The 10,734-nt window shown below is 45.3% G+C and overlaps 1 protein-coding gene across 8 annotated transcripts in view; it reads left to right on the top strand.

The window, feature by feature from the left end:
• The first annotated feature begins 462 nt into the window (after positions 1-462).
• LRP6 (LDL receptor related protein 6) overlaps positions 463-10,734 on the top strand; it is a 170,290-nt gene continuing 160,018 nt past the window's right edge. For 4 of the 8 annotated variants that reach the window (XR_608456.5, XR_008954639.2, XM_008951953.5 and 1 more), the window contains exon 1: positions 464-3,523. Coding sequence is in view for 4 of the 8 variants with exons in the window: in XM_008951953.5 (XP_008950201.1) it covers positions 3,469-3,523 (55 nt within the window). In the remaining 4 variants the exon portion in view is untranslated. Of the gene's footprint in view, positions 3,524-10,734 lie in introns of all 8 variants that reach the window. The other 4 variants (XR_004665617.3, XM_063593360.1, XM_034935388.3 and 1 more) reach the window with 2 other exon arrangements.

The raw sequence follows: 10,734 nt of genomic DNA, 5'->3' as shown, positions 1-10,734 counted from the left end.
TGCCACTGTGCCCTGCAGATTTTAATATTTTAATTACTCACTTTATTAATTAGTGTTTCCAAACAAGGCTGTAAGCTTCTTGAGGGTAGGGACTATGATTACTCTCATCTTTATATCCCCAACACTTAACATAGTGATTGGTATCTGATTGGCACTTAAAAGAATGAGAAACAAAATTAGTTATGCAATAATAATGGCATTCTCTCTAGGGCTTAAGCTTAAGCTATAGATTTTCACTTAAGCATCTTTTAAAAATTTGTAGTAAATATATAGTACATGAAACAAAATTGAAGAACAGAAAAGCAAACTACATCTCATATTATTTCACCATCCTAATGCCTATTTTAGTGCACTTACTTTTGGTCTTTGCTCAAATATGTGCTATATATATGTGTGTGCATTTATGTTTGTATATTATATATATTTTTATTTTACATAGCTATAATCAAATGTACATGCACTTTCACTTTTTAAAAGCTTAACTCGGCCGGGCGCGGTGGCTTAGGCCTGTAATCCCAGCCCTTTGGGAGGCCAAGGAGAGCGGATCACTTGAGGTCGGTAGTTCGAGACCAGCCTGACCAACATGGAGAAAGCCCGTCTCTACTAAAGATACAAAATTAGCTGGGTGTGGTGGCGCATGCCTGTAATCCCAGCTACTCAGGAGGATGAGGCAGGACAATCACTTGAGCCTGGGAGGAGGAAGTTGTGGTGAGCCGGGATTGTGCCATTTTACTCCAGCCCGGGCAGCAAGAGCACAACTCCGTCTCAAAAAAAAAAAAAAAAAAAAAAAAAGCTTAACTCATTATAAACATTCGACACTGTTGCATAATCCTCTAAATTATTATTTTTCAGCAGTGTGTAATATCTCATTCCCCTACTTAGGTTGATAGTCTGAGGAGATTTAGGTTGTACCGCATTTTCTTTTTTATTTTATTTTATTTTTTTCGAGACGGAGTCTCGCTCTTTCGCCCAGGCTGGACTGCAGTGGCGCTATCTAGGCTCACTGCAAGCTCCTCCTCCCGGGTTCACGCCATTCTCCTGCTTCAGCCTCCTGAGTAGCTGGGATTACAGGCGCCTGCCACCGCGCCCGGCTAATTTTTTGTATTTTTAGTAGAGACGGGGTTTCACCGTGTTAGCCAAGATGGTCTCGATCTCCTGACCTCGTGATCCGCCTGCCTCGGCCTCCCAAAGTGCTGGGATTACAGCCGTGAGCCACCGTGCCCGGCCAGTTGTACCGCATTTTCTATTATAAATAGGGACAGATCCAGGCTTTGTGGGACTTGAAGCTTATACAATTTTGTGTAATACAATTATACAGAAGAGGAATTCAAAATTATCTTTGTTTTGCAAATAGGACCATGTGAACATATCATAAGGGCCCCTCCCCAGACATTGGAAGGGGCCTGTGAAAGTGAAGGTTAACTTTCTTTTCTTTTTTTTTTCTGAGACGCAATCTTGCTCTGTTGCCCAGGCTGGAGTGTAATGACGCGATGTCGGCTCACTGCAACCTCCGCCTCCTGGATTCAAGCCATTCTCCTGCCTCTGCCTCCCGAGCAGCTGGGATGACAGGCGTGTGCCACCATGCCCGGCTAATTTTTTTTGTATTTTTAGTAGAGACGGGGGTTTCACCATGTTGGACCAGGCTGGTCTCGAACTCCTGACCTCGTGATCTGTCCGCCTCGGCCTCCCAAAGTGCTGGGATTACAGGCCTGAGCCACCCGCGCCCGGCCCAGTTTCCTGCTTTGAGGAAGCCAGAATACAAAACTCACTTGGTTCTTAGAAGCAGGTTATTTAAATAAACGGTGACTAGACCTCAGGTGAATTTGGGAGAAAGTGATTTGGCTGTTTCTGCTGTCCATCTACTTACAAACCTGCAGCACCTTTGGTTCAGCGCGCATTTCTTGGAAGGAGCGGAGTGGCTTAAGTCAGAGACCTGGATTGGGCTGAGGTACTGCTATTCATTACTTGAGTGGCCCTGGGTAAGTCATTAACCTCTCAGGTTCTCATTTTGCTCCTCTGTGCAATAAAGAATAAGTAACAAAACCTGCCTTTCCCCAGGGTAGTTTTGAGTGTCAAATATGATAACTTGTGTTCAAGCACTAGTGAACTCCAATGTCACTGAGGTACTTGTAACATTGTGGTAGCAGCTCCACTTTCTTGCCCATCTGCCTCCAGGTAAGGGCGTGTGACAGCTGGGCAGGATGCATCTGATGGCTCCATTAGGGTTAACTGTTGGAGCGCCTCTGCCCAGACCAAAGCCTGGCAGGTGATTTCAGGGGGCGTCTGGGCCATTACTCCTGAATGCCCAATGCACTGGGAGTAGCAGAGGCTGTGCACAGTCTGAGATTCTAGGGAATCTTTTCCTTCTCAAGCTGAGAATTGATAATCGAAGCATGCCAAACATTCGTTATTATATGCAACTTGTAAAATCCTAAATAGTCTTGTCCAATTGTCCCTTTGCTCTTAGGTTTTGAGGCATTTATCTTGGAATTTTATCTGCCAGTTTAGAAATCTTTAGCTGGTCGGGCTTAATTCTGGGGGCAGTTTGTATTTCTGGGAAGGCGGGAGAAAAATAACAATCTCAGTTTTGAATTGGCATTTTAATATCGTTCACCAGATCCACGCTGAAAGCCGGTGTAAACAGCGTTCAAAAATTCCGCCCTCCCAAAAAAAGGATGCTGAAACCGATTTCCAACCCCGAAGACGGAGCTCATCACCACGCAACGGGATCCGCCGTGGCTCCCCGCGCGTGCACCGCGGCTGGGCAGTCTCAGGTGGCTGGGGGCGCGAGACCGGAGCCCCACCTGGTCCTGCCGGCGGCGGCCGCACAAAGAGCGGGGCAGACGGCTGCCCGGCCGAGCCGCAGAAAGTAGTCCCGACCACGCCGGCTCCAATGTTGTTCGACGCCGCCTCACGCCCTCCGCGGGGAGGGCCGAAGCGGCCGGTCCGGGAAAGAATCCCGCTGGAATGCGCCACCGGGAGGAGGCTTTCCCTCCCAGTTCGCCTCTGCTAGCCCAGAACCTCTCCCAGGGTCTCAGGCAGAGGCTGTGCGTGCGGTTGCCGACTCCCTTCCCTGGCCGTACAGGAGGCAGTACCGGGAGAAGGGGCTCGTTGCGCGCAGGGACACGGTCGCGGCGAACCTAGGTGGCGGCGCCGACCGTATCCCTGCGCCGCTGCGCGAGGCAGAGGCTGAATGAGGAGCTGCGCGGGGGAAGCGGGGCGCCGGGGAAGGAGGCGGCGGGATGGAAGCAGACGCTGGCGTCGCGCGAGCCCGGGGCCGAGCGGCGCGGTAGAGAGGGCGGCGGCGGCGCGCGCGGAACCTTGACGTGCCCCTTTCTTTCTTCTCTAGCTGGGAAGCTGGGAAGTATGAGCGTGCAGCCCTGCCGCTGCGGCGGCCGCCCCGGCTCCTCGCCTCCCCCACTTCTGGCCACCCCTCGCCGGTGAGAGAAGAGAACGCGAGAAGGGAAGATGGGGGCCGTCCTGAGGAGCCTCCTGGCCTGCAGCTTCTGTGTGCTCCTGAGAGGTGGGAAGAGTGGGGGCACTGGAAAGTTGGTGGGGTTCGGGGGGAGGTGGCCTTGTTGTATGTGTCTAGGGGGAGGGGAGGGACGGAGGGAGGGAGAAGGGGAGAGGAGCGGGGAGAGGCCTGGTCGTGGGGAGGGGGAGAGAAAGGGGCCCGGGAGCAGGGGCTGCGCGCACCGCCCGGCCACAATGCGGACCTGGCCTGGCTTCCCAGACCTTCCCCGGAGACATCGGAGCTTCGATCCCGGCTGCTGGTCTTAGGGAACCCTTGGAACCCCATGCTGTCGGGATGACTGAGTGTCTGTGTGCCTCTCTCTGCCTGGGGTCTTCCAGGGAAAAGGGTCTCTTTGTACGTATTTTGGCTTTTAAAATGTTTGAGTCCGAGATGCTTTAAGGTTGGCCTTATCCATCGAAGCCCCCCCACCCACTCCCCACCCCGTTTCGGTGTTGCTTAGGTGAACTTTTAAAGCCCTCTTGCTATTTTTTCCAGGCCTTGTTACAGGTAATGATTGGCTTCCGTTTGGGATATAATGATCCTGGGTGAGAGCGCAGTTGGAAAGTGACTCCGGGGTTATAGGTCGAGCGTTTCAGCATTGGGAGCCTTCTGAGCTTCAGCCCATAATAAAATAAAACATTGCCCTTGTAACCTCTGGTATTCACGGCTTGCCCCTATTTTCGGAGTATGCAAGTGTACAGTTGGCACTAAGTAGGGAAATTCATCCTCGTGTGAAGAGGAGCCGGTCCTGGGACCAAAATGATAATTTGCTCTGCACCCCTGGGGACTGCTTGGCACTTTGGTAAATTGCATAGGCTGTTCGAGATAATTTGCTCTGGGAATCGCTTGAATTCGATGGCACTATGATGTTTTGAATTGGACTGCAAAGCTGACACCTGCTCTTTGACTTTTGTGACAGTTCACAAAGATTTTTGACTGGCCCGTCGGCAGCTCTTCTCAAACTATTTATTGTTGAACTTGAGATGGCTGTGATGGCTGTGGAGCATTTACCAGAAGAGGAATTTACCAGCATTACCAGCTCGATACGGTGGCTTGTAGTTTTGGTTTGGTAAAGTTCTTACTGGCGTTCATAGTAAGTTCTTTTCAGGCATGTGACTGCTGGTCGCTGGAGATTTTTAGGTGTTAACAAGCTAAACTTTTGTTAAGTTCTCCAAACTAATTTAAGTTTACAGAACACTAATAGTAACTAATAGTCTGTGACAGGTGTATATTTTTGCGTGTACTGTGTATATATTTCGGATGAGAATGATTGAGTTTTTTTTTGGAGGAGGAGAAATACTTTCTTCAGTTACTCTGTAGTAATGCAGCATTGTGTTTGCATGTTCTATTACTTGATACTCTAAGCATATTACAAAGTTTTCCCACATGTAAACCCCGGAAAGGTAGTGTTCATTAGATTTTTGTGGCAGAAATTTTAATGAAGTGTTACGTACTGGAGAGGTTTCATAAGTATATACTTATTTTATTATTGGCATACTCTATTGAAAGGGGTTTTGCTGTAGCTGTTAGAAACAACTATATTTGACATAAGAATATGTATGTATTTTAAGACATAGGGTTAATAGGGTTGACAAATATGAGAACCAGCTGATTGGTTAGAGTCGTGGGGAAACTTATAACTTGGGATGTTTCTGGTTGTCTAGTTGTATTTCTTGGAGGAGACGTGTGTGATGTAAATGCCGTTTGTTTAACACCAGCTTTGAGACCAGAGCTGGGTTTGTTCATTATTGGAATTTAGATAGGTTGCACTTATTTATGTAACAAGACCTGGAAGAGGTAATAGTTGAAATTGTCTCGTTTCCACTAGCAAGGTTTTCAGAAGTGGAGCTCTCGTTTTAAATGTGGCGAAATATGGTGTCAGGTGGTCTTCTAATATGTAACAGTACTGTACTTAGCTGTGAGTACATATTATTTGAAGTAAAACTGTCTTTTGATGTAAAAGATTTTTGTTCATAATTTAGAATTAATTCATTCTTTGAGAATGTCATCCTCTGTTATAGTAAAAATATTTAGTCAACCTTGGGCTCCAAGGAGAAAAATCTGATTGATTTGTTGCATTTAGGTCATTTTTTCCCCCCACAAAGAATTGGGGCTTTAACATTGGCTGAGTGTGATGGCGTATGTGAGAGTCTGGGAGACCTTCTGTCCTGTAGCCCTGTTGAATTAGTAGCAGAAAGCCAGGGAATACCGTTAGTGCTGTGTCCCTATCTCTATCATCACATGACAAGGTATAAAGGAAAGATTTGGGAATTTCAATACTAAAATCTTGGATTTAAAGCCCAAGTGTCACAACTTCATAACTTTGTGGTTCTGGTCTAGTCCGCTTCTCTAGGTCTCAGTTTCTTTACTGGTAGTGTGGATAATGATACCTGACTAGTTTGCAGGGTTATTGGGTGTTTTAAATTAAATAATATGAAGTACCTTGTTAATGTTACTTTTTGCTATAATTTTTGCTTGTTCAGGGACATATCCTCAAATGCTTTCATGATTTGAGATTTAATTTGTATAACGTTCACAATTTTTTTTTTTTTTTTTTAAAGAGACAAAGTCTTGCTTCATCACTCAGTCTGGGGTGCAGTGGTGTAATCACAGCTCATTGCAGTCTCAAAGTCTTGGGCTTAAGTGATCCTCCTGCTTCATCCTCCCAAAGCTCTGAACTATAGGCACGTGCCACTATGCCCCCAATTTTTTGTAGATATGGGGTTGGTGTGGGGGTGTCTTGATATGTTGCCCAGGCTGGTCTCCAACTCCTGGCCTCAAGTGATCCTCTCAAAGTGCTGGGATTACAGGTTACAGGTGTGAGCCACCATGCTTGGCCAGGTTCACGAATTCCTATTTTTTTTTTGGAGGTAGGGTCTTGCTCTGTTGCCTAGGCTGGAGTGCAGTGGCATGGTCGCTGCTCACTGCAGCCTGGACCTCCTGTGTTCATGTGATCTTCCCACCTCAGCCTCCCAAGTAGCTGGGACCACAGTTGTGTGCCATAACACTTGGCTAATTTTTATAGAGCCAGAGTTTTGCTATGTTGCCCAGGATGGTCTTAAACTCCTGGGCTCAAGTGATCCTCCCACCTCCGCCTCTCGGAGTTCTGGGATTACAGGTGCAGATTCACACATTCTTTTTTTTTTTTTTTGAGACGGATTCTTGCTCTGTTGCCCAGGCTGGAGTGCGTTGGTGTGATCTCCGCTCACTGCAAGCTCTGCCTGCTGGGTTCACGCCTTTCTCCTGCCTCAGCCTCCTGAGTAGCTGGGACTCATTTTTTTGTATTTTTTAGTAGAGACGGGGTTTCACTGTGTTAGCCAGGATGGTCTCCATCTCCTGACCTCGTGATCCGCCCACCTCGGCCTCCCAAAGTCCTGGAATTACAGGCGTGAGCCACCACGCCCGGCCAGATTCACACATTCTTTCTTTTTTTTTTTTTTTTTTAAGACAGAGTTTCGCTCTTGTTGCCCAGGCTAGAGTGCAATGGCATGATCTCGGCTCACTGCAACCTCTGCCTCCCGGGTTCAAGCGATACTCCTGCCTCAGCCTCCTGAGTAGCTGGAATTACAGGCATGCACCACCATGCCCAGCTAATTTTTTTTTTTTTTTGTATTTTTAGTAGAGATGGGGTTTCTCCTTTTTGGTCAGGCTGGTCTCGAACTCCTGACCTCAGGTGATCTGCCCACCTCGGCCTCCCAAAGTGCTGGGATTACAGGTGTGAGCCACCATGCCTGGCCCAGATTCACACATTCTTAAAAGTGAAAGGGATCTTGGTCGTTTGAGCCTCAGCAGTTTATTTGTAAGTGGGGAAACTCAGATTCAGAGATACTGTAATTTAATAAAGGTAGGTTAATTAAAGATGGGGCAGGGATTTATTATTCATTCTTTTAGCAGATATGTATGGAATACCTCCTATATGTCAGCCTCTGGTACTGATGGTGAGTAAAACAATGTGTTTCCTAATCTAATGGGCCTCACAGTTTAGGTTGCCATCCTTACCATTTTCTTAGTTCCATTCGGATACTGATGAGAAAAAATAATATCTGATTTTCTGCTGGAAGTATTTTTGATAAGAATATAGGTTTTGGAATACCATCGGTGTGTGTAATCTGTGAAATATTATTTCTTAGCTTGCTTTTTTTTTTTTTTTTTTTTGAGACGGAGTCTCGCTCTGTCGCTCAGGCTGAAGTGCAGTGCCGCGATCTTGGCTCACTGCAATCTCTGCCTCCTCGGTTCAAGCGATTCTCCTGTCTCAGCCTCCTGAGTAGCTGAGACTACAGGTGCCTGCCACCATGCCTGACTAATTTTTGTATTTTTGTATTTTTTTGGTTTTTGAGACGGTGTCTCACCCTGTCGCCCAGGCTGGAGTGCAGTGGCATGATCTCAGCTCACTGCAACCTCTCCCTCCTGGGTTCAAGCAATTCTCCTGTTTCAGCCTCCTGAGTAGCTGGGACCACAGGCGCACACCACCATGCCCGGATAATTTTTATATTTTTAGTAGAGACGGGCTTTCACCATATTGGTCAGGATGATCTTGAACTCCTGACCTCAAGTTATCCACCTGCCTTGACCTCCCAAAGTGCTGGGATTACAGGTGTGAGCCACTGTGCCCGGCCTAATTTTTGTATTTTTAGTAGAGATGGGGTTTCACCATATGGGTCAGGCTGGTCTCGAACTCCTGACCTCAGGTGATCCACCCACCTCTGCCTCCCAAAGTGTTGGGATTACAGGCGTGAGCCACCGCGCCTGGCCTTTTTAGCTTTTTTTGAGGAGGCTTGTTATATAAAAATTCTTCATTACTTTTTTTTGTTTTGGTGGGCTGGTGGTAAATATTGTTGGAACAAACCACTAGTGTTTTGCATCTTGTATTTCGGTAGAAGCGATCCTTTTCTTCCTTTAAAATCAGGTGTTATAAAGTCTTGGGGAAGTAGAGCAAATTTTGGAGTGGCAATCAGGAGAATTAAGTTATGGTTCTAAATTTGCTGTGTAACCTTGAGTGATCTCTGTACACTTTATTTGGAGATTAGAATTCATGTTAACACATTAAGGGTTCTGAAAAGTCCTGAGGTAAAGAGACCGGTTTTAACTTTGTTTAACCTATTATTTTCCAAACTTGTCAAGTATTACATTGATATTTGATGACAGTTTCATATAGTTAATTTGATACTGTCATTCCTGTTTACTTACCTGGCTTCAGGTTTGCTCATTTGGCTAAATAATAATTTGTCTGGTTATTAAATTTTAAGGTTTTAGCTTGTTGTTATCAGAAGGGCTAAGTGATTTCCTGTGGTTCAATTTTTTTTTTTTTTTGAGACGGAGTCTTGCTCTGTCGCCCTGGCTGGAGTGCAGCGGCGTGATCTCAGCTCACTACAAGCTCCGCCTCCCGGGTTCACGCCATTCTCCTGCCTCAGCCTATAGGCGCCCGCCGCCACGCCCGATTAATTTTTTGTATTTTTAGTAGAGATGGGGTTTCACCGTGTTCGCCAGGATGGTCTCGATCTCCTGATCTCGTGATCCGCCCGCCTCGGCCTCCCAAACTGTTGGGATTACAGGCGTGAGCCACCGCGCCCGGCCATGATTCAATTTTTAAGAGATTTTTTTCTTTGCTTTAATTGGAAGTTTTTCCATTTGCTGTACTGAACTACTGCGTCCTTATATATGCTTTGGCTGTCAGAAAGGACTGTTTTAAATATCAAAGGAGATTCTGGGAAGGGATATATTAATGGAAAATATTTTATGAGAACGTATATTTTTTGTTTAAATATTTTGAGCATACTGGAAAAATAATGTTTAGTGCTATTTAGGCCATGGGTAACTACTCTGAGAAAGATTATTTTAATCATAGAAATTCTATTGAAAGTTTATATTTAGAGAAGATTATATGGAAGGTACTATAGCAGAAAGACATGGCTTGTTGTTAAACAGGCCAAGTTAAACTCTTCTGCCGCTTTGTGTTCCTTTGGACAAGTTATTTCCTTTCCTGTTAGGTGGGGATATAACTTGCAAGACTTCTGTGAGAACTGACGAAATGTTTGTAAAGGGGTAGTAGAACGCACAGTCAATAGTAGACATTGAATAAATGGTTGCTATTATTAAGATGGCCGAATTAAAAGAAACATTATACTCTGGAAAGACTGGTAAAACATTTTAAGTGTCGCTATGTCCTGGGCACTGTTTTTGGCAGTTGATAGTTTTAGGCCAGTGGTTTTGGAATTTTTTTTGATTCTTCTGCAACTGGAATAAAAGCTCCATAAAATACTTTTACTTATGGAAATTTCTGTTTTGTTTGATATAAAACGGAATGACACTAAATTTTTCTTTTTTTTTTTTTTTTTTTGAGACGGAGTCTTCCTCAGTCGCCCAGGCTGGAGTGCAGTGGCGCAATCTCGGCTCACTGCAAGCTCCGCCCCCCGGGTTCACGCCATTCTCCTGCCTCAGCCTCCCGAGTAGCTGGGACTGCAGGCCCCGCCAACACGCCCGGCTAATTTTTTTTGTATTTTTAGTAGAGACGGGGTTTCACCATGTTAGCCAGGTTGGTCTCCATCTGCTTACCTGGTGATCCACCCGCCTCGGCCTCCCAAAGTGCTGGGATTACAGGCGTGAGCCACCGCGCCTGGCCTAAATTTATTTCTAAAGGATTGCAGCCATAACTATTTTAGGTGATGATTATTATAAATAAGCTACAGAACAGACAGTTCAAATGATTGTGATACTTATTAAAGAGTTAAGTATGGGCAAAATAATTTTATCAAGACATCTAATTGAGAAATTGCATTATTTGTTTACAACAATTATTCAGTTGGTGGATTTCTTTCTGCAGGATGGCTGAATGCTATACTGAGTTTCTGCATTGCATGTTTTCACTTTGGATAAGGGTGTTTATCTTCTATAAAGTAAGCCTCACTTCAGTGAATAAAACACTGTTTTATATGAGTAACTTTGAAATTTAGTCAAATATACAGACTAGGCAATCTAAGAACAGGCTGTTTGCTCTTAAAATTATTTATTTTAAAATACAATTTGTCAGTACATAAATACAAGGAAACAAGGTTATTTGGTATTATTAACATATGCTTTTGTTTCTCAAGCTGTTCGTGTTTGTGGCAGTGAGTATTCTCACTAAAGGTTCAAGCTGTTCCGGTGTGAGGCTAGAAACTTTTAAAATGTGCTTGGACTCTTCGGTGAAAATTATTGATACTTTGATGCTGTGATCCTTTTAG

The sequence above is a fragment of the Pan paniscus genome, chromosome 10 (genome assembly GCF_029289425.2).
Source record: "Pan paniscus chromosome 10, NHGRI_mPanPan1-v2.0_pri, whole genome shotgun sequence".
NCBI lineage: Eukaryota > Metazoa > Chordata > Mammalia > Primates > Hominidae > Pan > Pan paniscus.
The sequence above is the reverse complement of the archived record's forward strand: the minus strand, read 5'-3'. Positions and strand labels throughout refer to the sequence as shown.